At 39.0% G+C, this 23,485-nt stretch overlaps 1 protein-coding gene across 1 annotated transcript; it reads right to left on the minus strand.

Annotated features, from left to right (window-relative positions):
• Positions 1 to 2,027: 2,027 nt before the first annotated feature.
• On the minus strand, positions 2,028 to 22,912 carry LOC140229271 (transcription factor SUM-1-like). The gene is made up of 3 exons (XM_072309547.1): positions 22,329 to 22,912; positions 14,492 to 14,553; positions 2,028 to 2,149 (listed from the first exon to the last, which is right to left on the minus strand). The coding sequence occupies exons 1-3, from the start codon at positions 22,910 to 22,912 to the stop codon at positions 2,028 to 2,030; spliced, it is 768 nt and encodes a 255-aa protein (XP_072165648.1).
• Between the last annotated feature and the right edge of the window lie 573 nt (positions 22,913 to 23,485).

Consider the following 23,485-nt stretch of genomic DNA (forward strand, 5'->3'; position numbering starts at 1 on the left):
GTCAAAGACAGTTATAGTGGAGTCCACGTGAGGTTGTTTGTTTATTTGTTTGTTCGTTTGTTATTGTTTTTTATGCTACAAAGCTGAACACTAAAATGTCTCAAACAAATAAGAGCAAACAAAAAACACATCATAAGACAAACCTCTTACTGTGTTATAGTTGTTTCCATAGCAACAATGAGTTTCAGATGTTAAATGTTTACATGACAGACATCTAGAACGCATTCATATTTTGGGAACGTGTTCTGTTATCACACAAATAAGTTTAACAAATGTAAATTGAAGGAAAGGAGGCCTACATAGATTGATGCATGCCAAGCTAGAAACCACTTTTTTACGGAGGAAAAAAAAAATCCTAAATTCAGCTAACCTCACAGAACCGATCTGACAAGTGATGACAAAACAAAACAAAAAGCAAACTCTCTGTGTAGGATTTATACATCTCGATTCATGATGTTTCAGTGAGGCCAAATTTGATATCCTACATAAAAAAAGAATTTAATTTCCTATATCTGTGGTTTTCTCAGCAAGCACGCATAAATACTTTTTTGTTCGAATAGAATCTTGCAAAAAAAAAAAAAAAAAACTCATTGTAAAAAAAACTCATTTGCGTTTGATCTGCTGAAGTTCAAAGTCATGATTGTTAAATTAATCAGGACGCTGGAATGAAAGTTTGGGCCAACTTTACGGGACATGAATAAATTGATATCACAAGTCTCGTAAATCAGCGGACTGTGAACGGATATTATGAATCAAAGCAAATCAAACATAGATTTTTTTCCTTCACATTTTTATATTACCGAATCTCTGTAGCAAACAATAAAAATAAAGACAAACAAAACAGAACAGAAAAACCGTTTCACACAGGGACAATATTTGGAAGCCCAAACTACGATTCCATTTTAAAGTACTGTTTACACATTTGGTAAATATGAGAAGGAAAATGAAATCAGCCTCTGGACTACTTCCATTTGCAATTTATTTCCAAATCCTCCCTTACGAAGTTAGTGGAGTTTAAGGTTATCAAGTCTTAAGATTTTGCCGTGCATCTTATATTTATTTCGAATAGGAACGAGGATACGAATAAGACACTGCACGAATGAAACACAAATCCACACCGTTTTCCCCCAATCACCGTGTTGTAAGCTCCATGATCTGTGCATGTCACATGAGTGATAAGATTGGCATCATACACCTCTCGATCGAGCAAACGACACCTTTTGGTTTGGATATCAGTGCTGACAGAAACGATACATAGGCATGTTAATGCAGAAGATTGAAAAAAATAAATAAACATAGCCGGTAGCTACCATTCATTATGATATGAGCCGTGAAGCCACGTGAAAACTACAACTAAACGATGTTTAAATGACGAAAAACTGTTTTATGGGCCACACAGCTGATTTGACTTTGGCCTACTTGTTTGTTTGTTTGGGTGTTTGTTTTTATATCATCTTTGACCTATTTAGTGGTCATCTGTTTTGTTCCCACCGTGAACAGGACATTGTTGTAGTTTCGAAGAGCATGCACACACACGCACAGAAAAAAAATACACAGAACAAAAATCAAACACTACTCACTGGTTCTGATTTTTTTTTTAAAGAAAAGATAAAAAAAGATATTTTTCTTTCTTTGTTGTTTCATCTCAATTCATCTGTTTCGACCGCAATGTATACAGTGCACACAGCAGTTTCAGAATACGGATGCGCGATTGTTACATGTCCGTGTCCGCTTGCAGAGAAAAAGCGCCATCACTGACACTACTCGATCTTGTCTGCACAAAGGTCCCGGATGTTATTATCCCGGTGGGGCTGTTGGCAACGCTCCTATCTCCAACAGGCACACATAAGCGATGATGTCAAATCTACTCATAGGACTTTCTCTGAATCTTGAAATTTGTGATAGTTTGCCTGTGTTGCCAATTTGATAAACAGGAAATCATCGAGCAAGAGAGAGATGAAAAATAATGCCTCCGACACCCTTCGGGCGGAGGCATAAAAAAAAGAAAGAAACACGGTGTTGTTCCTTTATGTTTCGCCCTTGGACTTTTCGCTGGTCTCTCTCGCCCCTGGAAAAGTGCACGGCGTGTTGATATTTTCCACCATCAGCGAAAGGTGATCCAAGCTTGACACTCGTTCTTCAATTTTAACTGTAGGGAAAAAGAAGAAAATGAGAAATGTTACAGTCATGATTAAAATGGAAAATGCATTGCCACTCGTAAATGTTGGCCAAGTAAAACATCGCAGGATTAAAGCCACTGCAGAATTGGACATTAGCAAATAAACTTATTATTTCCGTTTATCTGAAACGCACAAGAGGGAAGAGAGAGGAAATTGGGAAAAAGTGAGTCGGGCAAAGAAATGGAGAGAGAGAGAGAGAGACAGAGAGAGATAAAGAGAGGAAAAGAGACAAAATGGCGAGCAGGCATCTACACTAGATTTTCCTCGGACGCACTCTAGTCTATCATAAAGTCATTGTACTGCTATACATGTATTTGCAAAATGATATAAAAGAAAACAAGAGGAAGAAGAAGACGTTTTATATCTTAATTCAAGATTCATGCCATCACAACGTATCACAGATCCCTCTGGCCTTAGCAAAATACTTGGGAAGAAAATTAGAGAGAGAGGATGAGTACGGGGTAAGACGAGAGTAGTGAAGGTTTCTCTGGAAAAGTACTTTCTCAGAGGGCAATGGTCCTCTTTCCCCCTTTTGATATTTCTAGACCATGGCGTCTTATCCGTCCATCGACATTGACTAAATAGCGCATGTCATCGCCAGCGCCGTACTTAGCCCCAAGCTAGAACACACACGAGCAAGGGAGGTATGACGACCCGTAGAAGCAGGAGCAAAATGTAATGGCGGACCCGTAACCTTAAAGGTATGTATAAAGTCAATCATATTGTGCAAGTGCGATTCCACTCCATGTCAAAGATGCTTCTTATAGATAGAGTAGAAACATGCAAAGGAATCTCCAAAAGTTGAATTGAAATCGGATAGAAGGTAAGAAAGTTCTGGAATTTTAAACTTCACATTGTTTTCACCGAACAATAATGCTGGCCGCAACCACATAATGATAATATTATGCAAATTTGATTAAATTATGATGTCTTAAAAGTCTTCCCTTGTCTCTCTATAAAAAATTTACTATACTTTGTACTGTATGAATTTCTTTTTGAAATAAAGTCGAGTATGCATCTGGCCCGGGGCTTCCTTACAAAAGAAAATCAGTATGGCGGTAAAGAGACCGTCCTTTTGAAGATGGATAAACATAAATGAATGAATAAACCGATAAAACAATAAAGAAAATTGTGCACCTTAAAGAGAGAGAGAGAATCATCGTAGAGTTGCTAAACATTAAAATGATAGATTGCTGGCGAGGAGGCATTGCAATTGCTGACTCAACACTCCAAACATTATTTTGTAAAGTGGTGTGTGTGTGTGTGTGTGTGTGTGTGTGTGTGGATGCGTGTGTATGCGCGCGCGCGTTCAAACTTGTAGAAGAATTGAAAGATTGAATTATTCATAGCCTATTTAATTTGCATTATTATGTGTTGCAACCAGTACTGCTAAAAATTTTGTAAATCAAAAAACAAAAATTATACCTCCAAATCTTTTTCTTTTTGCTTCATTTCCAGTTTTATCTAAATTCAATCTTTCTGTTCTGAAGAGTGGAAGAGAGTAGGAATAGTCCGAACCTACACAAACTGTAGCTGTAAATTCAACAGCTTGAAGAAGAAGTAAAAACAATAACGTTGAAAACACAATCTAGCCATTGTCATAGCAACATTTTGCGTGAGTATAGGAAATCCGATACCTGTTTTTAAAAACATGGCGAATAATTCAAATATTGCAAGGGATTTTACTGATGTTTGCATCCACGAAACGTATAACACCTTTGATTGGGACAAAATGAAAATGCTGCAGAGATTCGATTGATGAAAATGCATATGAAACTCTGCTAATTGTAATTAATTTACCCACAAATTTGATTGTGCAAGTGGAAATAAGAGTTTGCTGCATGATCATCGCGTTCCCATGAGTATAGACAATACTCGCGCTTTTCATTTTCGAGAATGAAGTCAAAAACGAAAATGATGACCTGACATGATGATGATGACGATGATGACGACGACGATGATAATGATGATGATGATGATGATGATTCTTCACAGCATTTGTATGACGCCATACATCTGTTTATAAAACATTCAGATGCGCAGACTCTTCCAAGAGTGTTAGTAATTGAATGTCTGGTGAAAATGTTAAGTTTTGACATCCTGCGGAGTTTCAATTTGTTTTACCGAATCACCTGAGTTCATCACCTGTATCATTTCATCCTAACAATAATGGTCTTTTCTGAAATACTTTCAATCTCCTTCTATCCTCTCCAGTTTGAACCACTTTGGTCACCATGCTTTTATCTACTTCATTATATTTGCCATTTAAAGATGATACAGTGTGAGTCAGCATTACCTCCATGATATGCTGTCCTTTTTCTTGTTTATTTCACTGTGTATTTTAAAACGTGGAATCAGATCTATTCAACCTATGCACAATTTTCGCTATATTTGATTGCATTCTTATAAAGTCAACGATACTGTAGATTCTGTATAACTCCTGTACAAACATTGCAGTATAACTTACTATTGTGTCAGGTATGTGACCCAAAACTCAGATTTTTAAACTCAAAACCACAAAACACACAAACTCTTCTCGGTTCAGGGAATAGCTTAGTCAACCTTCCACCCTCTTTCCTCCGAATCAAGATTGGTTTTCTAAAGGATGCCGTTAAGAAAGGATTTTCAGTATGCCCCTGTCGCTAAGTGGGACTTCATGTGAAGTACTGGCAAAAACTGTCCTAGCAGTTTACTTGTCTCTCTACCAACAACGTGCGAAACGTTCAAATGCCATGAATAGACGGAAAACAACAAAATTTGTATGATGTGAGTAACAAGAGGTATGATTTTTTTAAAAAGGAGATTAATACACGTGAAACGATTAATTGTGTTTGTATTTGTTCTGCTGCATGGCAGCTTTCACCAAATCATTTTGGAGTAAATTCCCTTTAGGTCCCCTCCGGTTTAAAGTCATTTTAGGCGAAAGACGAATATACATTGATTAATAACGCGTAAAAAGAATTGATTATTGAATGGGGAAATTAACATTGGTAGGTTTATATCTGTTTGATGTGCATGTTTTTACTTCACTTTCAATGTTTATGGTGTAAAACAGTTCTTAATTCCAATTCGAGGCTGCATTGTATTGCTGCCGAATGAACCAATATCAACTTGCTCAATCAATCAAAAAAAAGTAGATAAATTGATTCAAAGTAAAATCAGATCACGGTGATACTATTAAGTATTTATCTGAATAGTAAGTATTTAACATCTTCGTGAACGCGCAAAAGTAGGGGACGAGTAAAGTTTTAAGGGGACGACATACACAGGGACATCGATTCCCATACGAGACTGCGCAGTGAAGCCTACCCAAGGCTCAGCTTTACACCTCTTTGTTTTCTTTGCCTAAATTGGTAGGATTTGGTCTTCCCGCATAGGAGAACAGACGAGAACCTCGGTTCGTGGCCCGGGTTTGTCCCCCTACGATATCGCTCCCTCAAATCGCATTCGAAGAGGTCGCCCGAAATCTCCATCGTCGCGAGGGGCTCATTCCTAAATTGTAGGACTACATGAGGTGAAATGCAGAAAGTTTGTATAGGCCTACGTGTTTACGGTGAGACGTCAAAACTAGCGAAATGTCAAACGGATCCAATGTACAGCAAAGCCGACTGTTGATTATGTGTATGTCAGTGTATGTCAAAGTATAGGAAACGACGGTCAATTGAATTTCCTGTGCTGATAAAACCAAACTAATGTGAGAGTAATGTTTTTTATTACTCTTCTCCCCTCTTACGTTGAAAAAAAAAAAAACTTGGACAAATCAACAATGTTAAACATCAATTGTATTATTTTCTAGGGCCCTGCAAGATGTAAATGCTCAACTTTGCTGTTAGTCCCTACAAGACAAACAAATCTTAAAGTCTGTGGAAGATATACATTATATCTTCACTCACTATTTTCACGCCAATACCAGGTATGTGCATTCCAAACTGTATCCACTATGATTTACATAGTTTTAACGCTTACACTTGAAATGTCCTGTTTGAAAGTGCATTCCATGCAATCATTATCCATGACCCTATAGGTTTCACGCTTGCCTGTGCTTAGTTTGTATACAATGTAGTGTACTCAGGAACATACACCCGGAGAGTGACAAAAAAGAAACAAAAATAAAATGTAAATCATTATTAGAAGTATCGTTGCACTGTCCATATGTAAATATGCACAGTACACTAGTAAAATGAAAAAGAAAATAGATATATCAAATGATGTGAGATGAAAGAATGAATAAATGATATAATAACTTATGTAGAGTAAGGATATACAATGAGTAATACACATAAAATGTGTGAACATTGATATCTGAAAAGTGTGAGTCTTAGAATCATTCACTTACAGCAGCAGTTTCAAACATGATATTTATGTTTCAAATCTGACCCCACTTTAAACTTTTTTAGCGCAACAGTACATGAATTTTGTAGTATCGTGTATGACATTAATATGAAATGAATTCTAATGACGCAACCACAGCTCGCTTCTTTCATCATTCATACTGAAGAAGTGAACACCAGTGGTCCATCATAATAACTGTACCATTTACTGTGAACCACAATGGCTAGATCCTCACATGGATAAGCAATCAAATGTTTCCCAATCTTCCTTCTCTGTTTTATCTCTTTGTCCGCTGATGCCTGACTACCAAGCAGATATGAAGAAATGAATTGCATCTTTGACATAAAGGTCTTCGAGAGAGAAGGGAGCCGCCGCCGAACTCGTCATCCCTCCCTCCCGCTTGCTCCTTTTCCGATGCTTGTCCTCTAGTTAGCATTTATGATTCTCACGGCGCAATACTATCCAAGTACACGATCATAAAAGATGTGGGGAAGACCCCGAGGGAGGTAAAGAATTAATCCAAAAGAGTTTAATGGTGGAAGTCATCTGGTAGCCTTCCCTATCTCGATGACACCAGAGTCACTAACATTTCGCTGCTCATGCGTGGTGTTGAGATAAGGGAAGGTCATTCATAGATGATGCCTTCTCTTACCCTGCTCTTGCCGTCCCATATGGCTGTCCATTTGGAGAGGTATCATATTGTCTGGATTTTTTCTGGGGTCTCACTGGGTTCTTTTTGTATTGCCTTGTTATGTTCTTCTCCACGGCTTCGGCATTATACCAAAAATAGATCAAATGCAGAACAACGAAAACGTCGCATGGTCTGTTCGTGGTTACATATGAATTTGCTTTTCAAAGTCCCCTTATGACTCTTTCCAATGTTGAATGGCGAAGGACCTTTGAATGTTTATCTTTATTAACAGAGTTATCGGATACATTAATATAGGCCTATATGATCTCTCATATCATCACCTAGCCAATAAAATTAATATTCTCTCTGAGCAACGGCTTTGTCAAAATTAGCCATATCCGAAATGCGTAAATGTTGTTTTTGTAATGAACACTGCAAAAGATTTTTTTTTTTAATTCATGCAGTTGTGTTTATATTAACGAGTGTTTAAAAAAAGCCAACATGGGCTAAAAAGGGTGTAATGGGGCCTACTAACGAATAGGGACTACTTTGTTGTATGGCGTATGAAAGTGCTGATAGATTCTTTCATGGAAATAGAAAGAAAGCTTTTTTCTAACCTCCATGACTCTCTCCAGGCTTTGCTTACGAAGTCAGCTAGTAATTGACAATTAATCATTCACGAATTACAATGACTTAGAAATAGTATTTTATAAACATATACGTATGTAAGACTGCGACTCTACGTGATAACATTTACTGAGACTCGCTTCGCAAGCCTCGTATCTCGTTAAGTTCTCTTCAAGAGGTCTCGTGTCAATTTGAGTGCTATGGACAACCTTTTTGGTGAGATGTGTTCTGAGCTAGTGCACAGTCAATCAAGCAGGCAAGCGTGAATTATGCTTTTCTGATCGTCAGATCGTCTGAAGAAGTCAGCCATTTGAAATTTGTAAACTAGATCACAACTTGTTAGAACAGAGATGGGGAGGTAAACTTCGACTGAGCGAAAATTCGTGCAGCCAGCACCATCAAAACACATTTACCCCCACACCTTCCCGGGAGAGTCGTTTCGGCTTCGCCCTTTCACAGGGGTCGAATGCAGCAGCCGCTGGCAAGCCTAGCCGCAGACCCTCTGCCCCGCGATTCGGGCCGCCCTTGAGGCGTAGCACACGGTAAACAGCTTCCTCCAACGCACTCACGGATGTACAAACCCAACTTGGCTCTAACGACCAGTCATAATGTTGGCAAGACGCTAGCCTCCCTTCCTCTCTCTCCTTTTCTCTCCCTCTCTCCCTCTCCTCTCTTCCTCTCTCTTTCTCCGTTTATCCTACTCTCTTGCACTTGTTCAAGTTATCGGGACTTTCATAGAAAATTATAACTTGCAATTTTGATGTCATAGGAAAGTGCACGCCATGCTGTAAGGAGTCTTTGACGATTTACAGGCCTACTTATCCAAGATGGGCTTATTCATTTATGTGTGTGCGTGAGTATGTGTGTATTATTATGTGAGTGTATGTGAGTGCGTGTGCCTGTGCGGGTGTGTGCGTGCGCGTAAAATCCGAGATGCATAATAAACATTGATATCTTGGCTCCTCAAAAGCAACAGGATATAGAAGACTATTTTGCAACATAAAATAGATTGATGAGTAAATGCATTTTAGTACAGATCAGAATCATTCTCTATCACGGACCTTCTAATGATGGAGCAGAATGAATAAGAATGATTTAAAAATCGTTTAGTTAAGAATGTGTGCTTATTTTTCTTCCCTGCGTATCTCACGATATAAATCAATCAGATACACTATGAAATGCAACCATTCCGTGAAGTTATTCAGATCAAACGCTGTAGAAGTTTTCGTACACTGCAGCGTTGACGAACCAGCTCTTCCACCTCTCTGGACGAACCAAGGAGGTACTCTCCATAGACATGCCTCCTTCCTACCTGATGACAGCTTGTAACACTGGCAGAAAATGGCCAACTATGCGAACTTGTGCACGAGCACGGCCTTCGTGCCGAATGGTTCTCAGCTGTTGGCGAGCTATAAAAAAAAAAAAAAAAAAAACGAAACCATTCTTGACACGCCGTAATAAGCTCTTGAGAGGGATGTTGTTTCCGCTCTCAAGCGTCGGTGGAAATATTACGTCCATAGACCATGCTTGGGAGGAAAGAAAAAGGTCAATTTCCTTTCTGGACAATTTATAAAAGCTAAGTTTGGTTGCCAGGGACATAGCTTGAGAACTTCGATGACGAAGATTACCAAGAGGAATAATTGATTCGGCTCGAGTTTATTAGCTCATCTGTGCCGAGAGCGGGAAATCCAGTGGATGTACCTGTAACGCCAAACATGCATTTTAACACCAACGGTCCTGAAGATGCATAGTGTTGATCAGTGGTCATACACCCCGTACACCAATCTTTACAATAAATGGATCTTAATTTGAATTGGAAACAGCAAGGAGGTACATGTACTAGTATCTGAATAGTAACTCCTTGGTAACAGCATGGACCCATGGTAACAGTGAAACGGTATAGAAACAGCAACATTCATAATTCGTCAACACTCCGCACCAGTCCAACTACAGTTATAGCACAGTGACACCAGAAATTTGCTGAATTACATCCGAAACTAGAATGCTCTTTCGAAAAAATCTTGACTTCTGCTGCTATTGCTCTCATCCTTGTGAGCATAATACACTGTCACTTCGTCTGCGATTGCCACTGCTCAACTATAATATAACTTGTTGTGCCTATTCTTTTTTCTATAATAATGTATAACTATAGTATTCCGACCCAAACACTCATGATATTGCCGCTGATACATATACTGCCATTCACCCATATAATTAGGCATATCACTCCACTAAACACGGAGTTTATAAAATAGTGACTGGAGAACATTATGGTAAAGTCGCAGCAACATCACGTCAAACAAGTGAATACTCCCATTTCTTTTTGATATAGGCCTACACATAATAAGTATAGAAAGGAAAGGACCAGAAAATTAATAAGTTAGTGTGTTAAGAATCTTCCAGAATTGGGAAGAACCATAAAATTATTCAAGAGAAGAGAAAGAAAGAGAGGAAAAAAGATAGGCCTACATGATAATTGGCAGGGTGAAATGAATTGATTCGAACTGACAGTATACGGGCGAAAAGAGAAAAAGATAACATGGGGGAATTGACATGGCGGAAAATAACATTATAATATCACACTGCACTTCAGTGCAGTATAGTACAAAGAAACTAATGATAGTGTGATAGGATTGTAGGGGAAGAAAAAATAGAAACAAAAAAAGACGAGCAGAAGGATACAGGAAAATGAGGATGAAATTTAGGAGCTCAAAAAGAAGGCAAAGATGAGAATGATGTAGCAATTCATGTATATCATTCCGTTTCATGGGGTATACATTTAAGAATGCTTAAAAAACGATCTGCAGTATTTGGCATTAATTCCATGTGCTCGTGTTCGAGCGCGCTCTGGGATTAAGGTCCGTTTGCCCCACTTCGGATGTAGATTTTTGACGTCGACATTGTACATGTACTATGCCCCGTTCAACGTGTCCTCGCAGACATCCACCCTCCCCCCCCCCCCCCACTCCCTCCCCCTCTCTGTGCGGCTGAGGGCAGTCTGCGGCGGCATGTCCTCAAGGGAAACATTCATAGACTTCGTTCTTTGCACTTTTGCTGCTCACACGGAAGGTCAGCACAGCAAAAAACAAAACAAATCATCTCAAATCAAGCCAAATCAAACAACGGTAAAACGAGACAAAACAAATCAAGTTGAAGAAAACAAAAAGAACATCTGGGTTTTTTTTCCCCCTTTGTTTGGGGAGGGGGGAGCACACAGTTTTTAGCTTTTCCAAACATATCTATCATATTGAACCTAATCGGAAACCGTCGTTGGTCCTTCGAATCATTACTGAGACACCTCAAAATAGTTTACACCTCCCAAAGAAACCTTGGCAAGTTTTGATTCAACTTTTTATAGTCAAATATTTGACTTGAAACTTACAGAAGCTCCTCCTGCATAGATAGCAGGAAATACTGCACACACACAGATAGATACACAAACACACAGACACACACGCAACTAGAAGATGAGCTCCGGTGCGCCCCCCCCCCCCCCTTGTAAATTGCAATTCATATAATTAGGTATTATGCAGAGACATATTCTGATGACATTTTAATATTTGACAGCTGCATGAAAACTGCAAACCATAATCATCTGTCACATATTAGAGAACACATTGCCGCTTATTTCAAAGCGATGGTATGGTTTTGGTTAAGACCTAATTTCATGTTTCCAACATTTTTGGTTGAGAAAATGAGAAACCTCTTATGAAATATGAAAGAGCATGTAATCCAAGAGAGATTCAACGTCCATTTGATGAAAAATTGGTTTTGGACTGGCTGAGATATCCAAAAACAGAGCAATCCTTCTAAAAGGTGGGACCCCCCTTTAATTGGGATCGCTTTATTATACTTTGTTTTTTGATGTCTCAGCCATTCCAAAACCGATTTTCATCTAATAGAATTAACACCCATATTGGAATGGAGTAGGGCCTTATATCATTTCATAAGTGATTTTTGGTATCTTGCAAAAACTTAAAATATGGCCTCACCTCCACCATTCACTATATCATCCCTTTAACCACTGTTTCTCTTTCAGTACGCTTAAAATATCGTTTCCACTTCTAAAAACAGTTTTGCTTGAAGGTCATATGTAAATGCGAAAGGACATAACCTCAATGACACAATATATACAATGTGTGTGATTATCTATTTCAAGATACTATAGAAATACTCACCTAAAAACTCAACACATTACAACGCAAGGTGCACTAAGTGCTTGTCAGAGGAATTTGCCATATAGACTATCATAATTAGAAACAGAATTCAATTAATAACGTTTGAAGAATAGGAGTTTAGTCAACCACTTGACTGATAGTAGGAAAGCTGTCAATATATATTTTGTTTTTCTTTTGATATTCCTACAAACGATTTTAGTTTCTTCTTTGATATCTTCCGCAGCTGCTCACACGTAGATAAGCATTCTCAGCTTTATATTTCATTTTATTTCTATACGTATGTCCCCCCCCCAAAAAAAAAAAAAAATACATTGAGGGTATGAAACTATAACTCATTGCCCACATCTTTCAGAAAACCCCATTCGATTTGCTTGAGTGGTAAAAGAGAAATGAGGAATTTTGTAGAGGATGTCAGGAATCTCTTCCCTCCAAGTTTTGTCTATTGTATTCACACACAAGAACATCGAAGTGCTAAACTTGGAAGAATCAGACTCATGGCATGTTTTACAACAATCCACATTTCTCTGGGACCGCTTTACCAAATTCAATTGGGATTTTCTGCAAAATAGACCTAATATATTATATTTCAAGACCTTGAAGTAGCATTTAGACATTTTAATCACATTATGTGTTATCAATGCGAGAATTTGATTGTATTTTTTTTTTTTTTTGGGGGGGGGGACATACCGTATAAGTACTATTGACAATCAAAGATCATATACACCGTCGTGCACGGTGAGACATTGCTTTTGTTCTATTTTATCTTGCACAAATATAGTTTTTAGAGTAAAATCAAATGAACATTTTAAGGCAGATTTTCCTTGGAAAAAAGAGGGTTCAATTTTCTGAAGGTCAGCAAATATTGTACGAAAGTTTTCACTAATGAGTTGAAACTTTTAAACTTTTCCCTACGTATTTCTTTAAAGTATATTCATTTTATGATTGTTGTGATTTTACTTCAATGACTAAACTATTATGTTTTTCGACTTTCGACCTAATTCTGTGTATGTGTATTAAAGATTATGGAACATATTAATGAATCAAAGTCACTTTTTCCATACGTAATGTGCGCGTAGTGTCAAAATGGATACAATACTCTTGTGTTTGTCGATGCTTTCATTGGCATACATATTGTAGATACATCTTAAAGGAGACCGAATATCATAACTGTTTTCATACTCATATTAAACTGTGTGCCAGTAGAATTTGTAGGTATGGGATATGCAATTGTAATAGAGACAGCCTATCATTTCGAATAAATTCGTCAGAGAATATCTTCTTTTTTTTTTAGAATATACTCATATGAAACGTTTTCTTTACTACTATTTTGTAGGGTTCTGTGAGCTTTCAAAAGCGATAAGAAGGACTACCGCATGCAACATGTTTACCAGTTCGCCTTTTCGTGCAGAAATAATTTGATTCTCTCACGCAACCGTCAACGCACTGAGCCTGACGATGAGTGTCACCGACGCAATTCTAAGGACAAAATTAACGGCACATCGAGCCTTGGGGAGCGCAGCGGCACGCTAGCACGCCAGCTATCCGTGGCGTCCCGGAGTCTACTCCGGTGCGTTGTCGTATATCAACCTCGCTCTACACGCGCACGCCGCCCAGCTTGATTCACGAGCCGTGGCGGACGAAAATGACAACAACCTCGTCCCCAGAGACGATCGGCGTTCGGCCGACAGGCCTTCAAAATTTCAACAAAATTGTATTTCATTTTGTAATGTTTTTTCAAAGAGACGTTTGGAAGCATTTGGAAGACTCGATAAAACACTTTAACTCATGTTCGATTACAGTGATGATGGCTATGATGGAGGAACTTCTGGGGACTCTGTTTCCTCGATGTATGTCACCCTTATTATAGATAAAACTCTTATGGTGAATTGATAGAACTTTCTTTCTTTTTTTAGGGAGGATTCTTCAAGCTCTAAATTCCATATCTTCTGTGTCTTTCCTTGTTGCGGAAAAAGAATAGATGGTGCAGTGGTGCAGGTATTTAAACAGAGCAATGTTTGCGTGTGGGTTCATCCCAAACAAATGGTTCTGCTTATTATATTATCGGCATACCCGAGGTCAACCACATTTTTGTGAGAATTCAAAAGACTGGTTGCCCTGTTTGTTTGTTGGTATGTGTGTGTGTGTGTGTGTGTGCTCTGGCCATGGTTCGTTTTGTGTGTTTGCATATTTTGAAGATTCTCGCCTTATATTGAAAACGTAGTTTTGTTTTCAAGTAAACATTTACGGTAGCATAGCAATGTCAATCATTTTCATTTACCCGGATGTACTCGGACACTGCATATTTACTATGCAGATTTTTTATAGAGCAATAAGCATACATGCCTACCATTCAATGTAATCAACACGCTCATAACTAATTTAGAAATTGAAGTCCTGATTTGGACCAAAAATATTCCTTTTTTTTTTTATTGTTCATTTAAAGCCAACCTGGACATAGTGTGGAGTTGTTCATTTGATGAAACCAAAATCGATTTGCAGATCCTATCAAAGTACCCTACGACGATATGCAATACAATGCCCACCTCTTCTACATGCAGTGTCATGAGTGATGCCTGAATGGCTTCCTCCGTTTAGAATGGTCCCGCTGAGTCTCATCTGAAAGAAAAGAAAGAAAATACCAACGACAAAGTTAGAGTTGAACAATACTTTCTTGAGGGTAAACAGCTCATTTGCCAGGTTACACGTCAGATATGGATACGGGATTTCGAGGCCAATTTATAATGTGTAATGGTGAACAATATATGGAGGGATCTATTTGTAAGTTTAAATTTGTTTGTTTGTTAGTTAATTAGTTAGTTAGTTCGTTAGTTTGATTGTATGTCTCTTTTCCCTCAACATAAACCTTTTTTTTTGGACTCTATATAATCAACAAACATAGGCCTTTGTACGTCTTGCATTTTTATATTCAACAGGTAAATGAGATGGTAAAACAAATGTGTAAATTTGATAAGCGATAAGCTTCACCGCGATTGAGATGATGATAGTCCTACAAAATGAAATTGTTTTTATCGCTTGTAGTGACACCATTATCATTATGCAGATTGATATCATTGTCTCAATATTACCATCGACATTGTTGTTATTATTTCTGAATTCGTTATCATTCTTTCTACCACAACATCTTGTTTACCAATCTAACCGATGCTATAGGGAGAGAACGCGGAAGTACGTGGTCAGTTGGGTGCACAACTAGTTCCTTGTATAAAAACTGGTACATTGTAATACAATAAATCAAGCCGTTAGAATGTTTTCTTGAAATGACCTCAGTGACTTCAAATGACGCGAAAATGAAACAGAATCTTAAGAATAACAACCTCTTAAAACATCAAGTGCTGCTAAAAGAGCTCAAAAATCCATCTTAACATAAGCACCACATGACTCAGATGTGGTTAGAGCATCTGTCGGACCCTCGCGTCAGAATGAATGGCGAACTGACGAAGGTCAACCAGAATGGAACTTATGGATGCAACTCAAGAGATAACGTTTCAATTTTCCTCTAGCTCTCCCTCTCTCTGTCTTCCATTTTCTTCTCTCCTCTTTCCCACTGTCTTTCTTCTCTCCCTTCTTTCTTCTCTTCTCTTCTTTTCTCTTCTCTATTCTTTCTTCTGCTTCTTCTTTTCATCTTGTCTGTCCTCTCTCTTCTTCTCTTGTCGTCCGTATTGCTCCTTTTCCTGTTTATCTCTCTACGTCTCTTTCTACTTTTGACAATATGACGCCGGTTGTTGAGAAGAATTCTCGTGTCCGTCTTCGCTAGGATAAACCGGGCCTTTTTCCTTCACACCTCCGGTAGGCTCTCTTCAAGCCGCTAAGACTTGAACACCGCGGTGGTATGCTGCGGCCTTGAACGCGTGCAGGTGAAATTCCTGTCCCTGCTTGTGTGTTGTCCGACTTCCAACAAAAATAAGGATGGACTGTTGACCATTTTACTCTTTTTGCATCTGAAGAAAAATGACAAGACCAAAGTTATTATCGATTTTTGTTTGTTTTCAGTAAGCAATGTATGGCGATGATCAAATTAACATTTTAGGTAGCGCCCCCTGTCTATGCAGATCACGACAACGTAATTAGCGCTACCGATTAACCCTTTCTGTTCCAAGGTAGGGACAGTGTGTGCAACGACATGGGGCTCATCTTTGACAATTGGCACTCACAGCATGAAAAGGGTTAATGTGTCCGAGTGTTTCTATTGTGTCTGTTTTGGATTTATTTGTTTTGAAACATAGTCTCATGTTTGCATAAAAGATGTCATTGTTTCTAAAGTCATAAAGATTTTCCGGTCATTCGTCAGTTCTTCATTTGTTCAAACTTTCGCACGGCAATGACTCTGGTGGTCTTTGATGCCTATTGACCAACTACTAAAATATACTAACCCCCATCCCACTATCAATTAGGTATAATAAAACTGCAACATCGCAAATTGGAGGTACGGGACAAACATGCAAGCGGCGTTCATCGTCCGCTGTTTGAGTGCTCCCGGCGGCTTTACCCGCCATTTCCTCGCAGATTATCGATAGCAGATTAACAGTGAAATTCCAGCCGTTCCTTGATCTAGCCGATCAGCGGGGAGTTAACACCGAGGGGGAGCTAACGGGCCCTCCACTCCGGTAAGTCCAGGACTTTACGGGCGCACCTGAGGGCTAAGGTATGAATTTTCTACTTTGAAGTTACGGAACGACATATTGCAATCGCTTTTTAGGCCCTGTGCCCAATGACATAGGTGAGTTTCTTGTTGTTTTATCTCTTTTTTCGGTGGGAAAGGGGGCTCTCATAATGTCAACTTCACCTGTCTTAATGGCGCATCTTTGTCAGGCACAAACAGAGTCAAAGTAAGTAAATTTATCATTCTTTTGACGCAATGACGCAAAGGAAAGGGATTTGGAAACTTTTGAACAAAGTAATTATCATTTGTGAGTGTGTTTGGGCTTATGTTTCTCTTTCTTTCATTCTTGTCACAAAATTATCTTTTCGATCTATTATCTACCCATCTTATTATCTTAATCTATTACTCAAGTAAGCCTAGGTCGTTTGATATTTTTCACTACTGACGTTTTGGTTGTCGAGTGATTGATTGGTTACTAGTAGTCACTCAACCTATTCATCCGGAATGATCCACACGAGTGGAAGAAAGCGGTAAGAGATATTCATGGGGAATGACCCAATCGTAACTGATAGCAGCATATGGGAATCATAGAGCGGTTCGACCAATCAAAATGATTCGTTTACTTGCCTATCGATTCCTCTTTTATCGGCAAAACGGAATCCACCATTTCAATGACGTCCATGTAATCACAGAGTAAAATCATTGACTTTAAAACTTATGAACAAAGTCTTTTCATTCCACACCATTAAGGTAGGTTGATGCATACTTACTCGGAGTTGGAGATGATTATTTGTTTTTCTTTTGTTCCTGCGCTCTCATTGCAATAAATAGATACGAAGTGATCTAGGCGATGTGGCAAAAGACATGCACCTCATAGTGGCACTATTTATTTTGAATAAGAATGTCCATTATATTCCCTGACAGTGACAAGCTGTCTGTGCTACAAACTTATCACAAAGCCATGTCTTCCAATATCCTGTCCTCTTTCCGCTTTCTGTCTGTGTTTAATTTCAAATTCTCTCGATATTCAATTAAATTTCACTGGAGATGTATATCATGGCTGTTTGGATATACTGTATCACCAAAAGATTTCTACACTTTTTAAGTTCAGAAAGAAATTCGGCATGCATTGAATTATCGAAATTATTTGTCAAGTGAAAATCAACAAATACAAAACTTTGCCACCATATCTCATTTCATGAAAGTTTCAAAAACCTTTTCAAAACATTTAATTTTCAAGAAAAAAAAATGAAAGGAAATTGTATACGGTATTGATATCTGCAAGAACTGTCGCACCAATTGACGGTATGATATCTCATCATATTTAGATGTTTCCTTAACTATACTTCCTAGACAATACTTTGTAAACAATGTCATGTTTGGTTTTTAGAGAACATGATGCAAAACATTAATCATAATTTGCAATACTAAGGAATCAAATGTGAGTCATAAAGATAGTACCACATTCTCTGGCTCCCTACGATTTTGAATTGAGAAGAAAGGGTGCACAATAAAAGCGATGACGGTTGTTGAATGACCATACAAGATTCTATTATAATCTATCATCGAGAATCAAATCATTACATCTGAACTACAGGGAACTTTATTGTGATGTCACTAAAGTACAACAGTTTAAAAGAATAAAAAAGAATTTTACTAAAATTAAAACTTCCGTGACATCGAAAATTCATTCTCTTGTTAGTAATAAATACAGGTCGGAAGAATGTGCATTTAAAGAATGAAGATTTGTAAAATTATTTTTAAAGCGCACCGTTGCCTTATTGTTGTCTGACAAAAGAAAAAAAAAACGGGAACGACCAGACAAATCACAACAATCATTTCTGTGTCCCGTCCGCTTGCACGTCAACCTGCTTCTCATCTGTTTTACGATGTAATCTCTTGGCACAATCCAGCAATCTAGCAATCTAGCAATCTCAGCAAAAAAAGGAGGACTTTAGAAAAAAAAAAAACCGGAGATCGACGACGACCTGGCATGCCTGGAGTGTCTGTACATCTGCAGACATACGGATCTTGACAACCTACCCATCCGTAATTTTATTACAAAAATAGAAGAAAAAAAAATATGAAATTAAGTCATATCTACAATTGTTTTAGCTGTCTTATTTCCACTGTAGCTACGATTGCTGTTGGGTTCTGAAAATATATTCCATGTTTTTAGACCTTGAAAAGCAGTGGGGTCTGGTTGCAGTTTGTTGAACCTTAAAGGTTCCTTACATCATCTTATGAAGCCACCTACGTTTTTTACTCCCATGCCCGAAAGCCTGCCCTCGCTTGGTCTCCAGTTCCTTCAAGTTCTGATGATCCCCTTTAAGAGTCGGGGATCACCTGTACTTTTCTCTGGAAGTCGAACATGAAGATCATAATCCCCCGGTTCATCTGAGTACTTGAAAGTGCTCTGGGTAGGGTCGAGATAAACAAACAGCTCGCCCGGGTAACACCTTGATGGTATAGCGTTGCATCCTCGACAGCGGTCAACGGCAATGCTGGTCGGCGGGGCCGAAAAAGTGTCCGACAAAGGATATTCAACATGAATGTCACTATTACTTGTATTTGATGAAGATATAATTGTTTGCTTTGCTGCCATGGGAAGAGTTATGTAAGCAACTTTTTGACGAGCAATTTCTACTGACTGCCTGCAGCGGTGACACGGGAAATGATTCTCTAGTGTTTCAACCGTAACCGTCACTCAAAATAAGGGAAATGAGAGGTCTGCTAATTTTAGGCTTTGGTAATCTTTGGTATTAAAATGTAAATGAATCAATTCCTCTAATCCAAAGTACTTGAATGTCTTGGCGCAGATGATCAAACGTGTTAAATCTAATCAGTAGTCTAGTAACATGTTTGCAATCATTGCGCTGGAATGCAAGATACACGTCATTCAACATTGACGCTCTATATGGTTATCATAATTATTCTAGGTAATATTGCTATCAAGGTTCATGAGTAAGCACCCCGTGCTTTGAATAGAATGAATAGAAGTGATTAATTACACTATTAATAATGCACATTAAATACACCTATATAAGTGATGCATTTTTAATACACATGGTGGTCTAGACTCACTAAAAAACTATGGGACAGATTCTCGAGCGACGGACGGGAAATGCCACCGCGTACGAAAGCATGGCGGTAATATCATTCATATTTCAGTAATGGGGAGTGTTATCTCATCGTCTGTGCCGTGAGTCTGTAGAGAGCGAGCGGTACAGAGGTTCACTACCTAGGGTTGCAGACCATGGGGATGCAGGGTTTATGGGGTGGGTGGGGGGGGGGGGTTGGGGAGGGGGTGGGGAGATATCGCTTGCTATGGTATTACATATCTTTCACCCAACAAATTCCAACTATTCGAAGAAAACATCATCCGAACTGGTCACAGGTATCGGGTGCGTGAGTTTGACACCTGTCTGTCCAGTTGACTTTAGTCCAAGTTCTCATCTGTCACTCTTCTCAACAGTCAGGCGTTCTTTCTGCATCTCTGCCTCTCGCACCTCCTCTCCACCACGTCACTCAAACGTCACTCAGGACTAATACGATGTACTGATCAGTGCTGCCAGTAACCATGGTAACTGACCTTGTCCGTCCCTATTATGTGGTCATCATCCACACATGCTTGTTACGTTGCAGCGTTGGAAATATATCCATTGTAATCGCATTGCTTCAAGTAACTCAGTTTGCATTCTGCCTATGTTGCCTGTTACAAGCACACTTCTGATACTGACTGATATGTAATGTTCAACTCAAAAGAAGAGAGAGAAAAATATGGCATCTTTCCACTTAAAATTTACACCACCCGTTTCTTCGAGCAATCACAATCATAATATGACTAGTGTTAAATTTAGAGTTCTCCTTTCGGGATTAAATCAAGGTATCAGAATCGGATACAAAGTTGTTGTTTTTTTTTCAGTTTCATATACTTTAAAATAGAATACAACAGTGATATCTGCAGCAAGCATAATATACGCCTATGCAAATTAGATGAGAATGATGACATCATGGACTCATAATTCTCCAGTCGCCCCAACTTAAAGGGATCGTATAGTTTTGGTTGAGACCTAATTTAAGGTTTCTAACATTTTTGGTGAGATAATGAAAAACTTCTTATGAAATGTGAAAGAGCATGTAATGCTATGAGGAATTCAACGTTTATTTGATGAAAATTGGTTTTGAAATGGCCGAGATGTCAAAAAAAGAGCGATTCTAATAAAGTGTGGGACCCACACTTTGATCATCGCTTTGTTTTACTTTGTTTTTGTATGTTTAAGTCATTCCAAACCCGATTTTCATCAAATAAACTTGGAATTCCTCTTTAAATGGTATGCTCTGTATATCATAAGTGTTTCCTTGGTATCTCGCAAAAAGTTAAAAGCCCAATTCTCATCTCCACCAATACTGTACCATCCCTTTAATCTTTGCACTCCCCCCCCCCTTTTTTTTGGGGGGGGGGGGGTTAGGTATGACATGAAAAGAACAACATGTATCGTTTAGTTGTATCGCAGTGGCTAGCAGTGATTTTTCGGGAAGTGTCAATTTAATAACCAAAATTATATCTGATGATCTATCATCCCAGTTTACATCATTTTCCCGGCGACTTATCATTAACTTTGTGAAATACGTCTTAATAATGGCAATTGTAATCATTTGATTGCTAGCCTACAGTGAAACACAAGTGACAGGGTAGTTGGTCCACGGCTTAGTATGGACTACCGCGCAAGTAGAAGTGAATACTTGAAAGAAATCTTGTCATTTGCCCCCTATTAGTAGCACTCACAAAGTGGTTATTGTGCAACTTGTTGGCTTTGCTAACTACTCTTAGAAATTATCAATGACCGTTATTTCACGAACTTGACTAATTCTCACATTGTTATGGTTCTATAAGATGTATTTGAGTTGAGAAGATTGTGGTAATGAAAATTAACCAAACAACGCTTCAGCCCCACTGAAAATAATAATATTAATTTGTACATAACTATCAGAACTATCAATCGCTGGTGCCACCGGTGATGGCCGTGATAATTACAGATAAAGATAATGGCAGCTATACAATTGGCATATCCGTGTTAATAACAATGAAACAATATTAGTCGTGACGACAGTAAAAGTTTTGATACAGGCATTGATGAAAAGTTGCAACTAATTATGATAACAACGTGCTCGATCTAACTGACTTGAGTCGTAAGTGAAAGGTATTGGTTTCACTTGCAGTGACTACCATAATGCCATCTTGTTGCGTTTTCGTCCAATATCCATCAGCAATCATTGAAAGATGAGTAGAGTGTTATAGCAATTATCATATCATGTCCATTATCCTCGATTCCCCTACTTCCTCGAAATTCTCAATCTCTCTGTTTCTCTTCACAAATACGATACATTATTATCAATTCCTTTGAGTTTAACATTATTTGATGAATAACCTGTGAACATAATGACTTCTATTGACCTCAGATTTTGGTACACTACAATAAGGCAGGAGCACAGAAATGGACCTGGCTTGCCTTTTGCACACGTAGTGTATTCCACTCTCTCCTCATACAATGACATCCGCTGAAAGTTAGTAGACAAGCACCTTGCTGAACTTCACTCTCAAATGTCAACAAAGTTATGTGATACTTGTCTTCATATGTAAGGAGTAACTCAATGTCTGCTATTTGCATCACAGCAGCTGTATAGATATGAGAACAAATTCATTGAATAACTTTCGATTATAGACACCGCAGAAACAGTGTGAAAGTTGTGCAAGCGCCTCCCCGTGCCTTACCTCGTCACACATGTCGATATCCCGACAATCGAGGCCGCCGTACGAGCTGAGATAGGCCTCCTGATCGTCGGCCTCATGCAGCATGAGCTGGAGTCTTTCGATGTACTGAATAGCGTTCCTCAATATTGTCACTTTGGGCATCCGCTGCTCCGGGTTCGAGCACGTTCGCTGCTTCAGCACTTCGAAGGCGGCATTGACTTTACATAGTCTCCGCCTCTCCCTCTGCGTGGCAGCGCGCCGCTTGTCGACGAGGCTCGACTTCTTCTTCTTCTTGCACGCCGAGCAGGCCCAGAGCAGGCAGCGGCGCTCACCGTGCTCTGCTCCCGACACGGGGGCGAGGACGTGCGAGTGACGGTGGCGGTGATGGTGGTGGTGAGGGTGGTGGTGGTAGCCGTTCTCCAAACCTGCGTTGCCGTTGTTTGTCGCCAGCATCATGGCGTCGGATCGCTCGATGTCGTGCTCGCCGCGATTGTGATACTGCAGAGCAGTATAAGTGCAGGAGTGTCCATTAGAGTCCCCTAATGACAGCGAATACCCATCTGTAGACAACTCGCCGTATGGATACATCACTTCGCTGCCAAACCTCTCTGTGTGTGACACAAGGTCTGGCTCCAATATCAAGAAGTCATATCACCTGTATTGCCGTCAGTGATAGTTTTCTTGAAGACCTATTCAACTGAGCGACTAGTCTCATCAGCGTGTACAAACACTTGGAATTTCGGAAGTTCGTTTGTCCTCCCCTCGTTCATCTGGAATAAAAACCAAAGAAAATGAACGTAAATGTTTAGACTGATTCACAAAGTTGAACGTAGACATCATCTATGAATACAATTACTCACTGTATGACTGTCTCATTCCACGAGAACATACTTCATTTTGTGGCAGCAGACAGACTGATAAACAGACAGGAAACGGTCATGCATACAGACATGTACCGTGTCAAACATAATAATCACTATATGAGCATAAGACGATAGCAGTAAACCATGCAATTGTTTTGATTTCATGAAAGTGTTTGTATACAGTATAATCTCAACTTTTAAGATATCAAGTAAAATAAGAAGCAATTACCATTTTAGAAAAGAAGAGCATTCTTGGTTTGAATATAGGCCAAATTCCCTTCAGCATACACAAATGCAT

Source organism: Diadema setosum, chromosome 5 (genome assembly GCF_964275005.1).
Source record: "Diadema setosum chromosome 5, eeDiaSeto1, whole genome shotgun sequence".
Taxonomy (NCBI): Eukaryota; Metazoa; Echinodermata; class Echinoidea; order Diadematoida; family Diadematidae; genus Diadema; species Diadema setosum.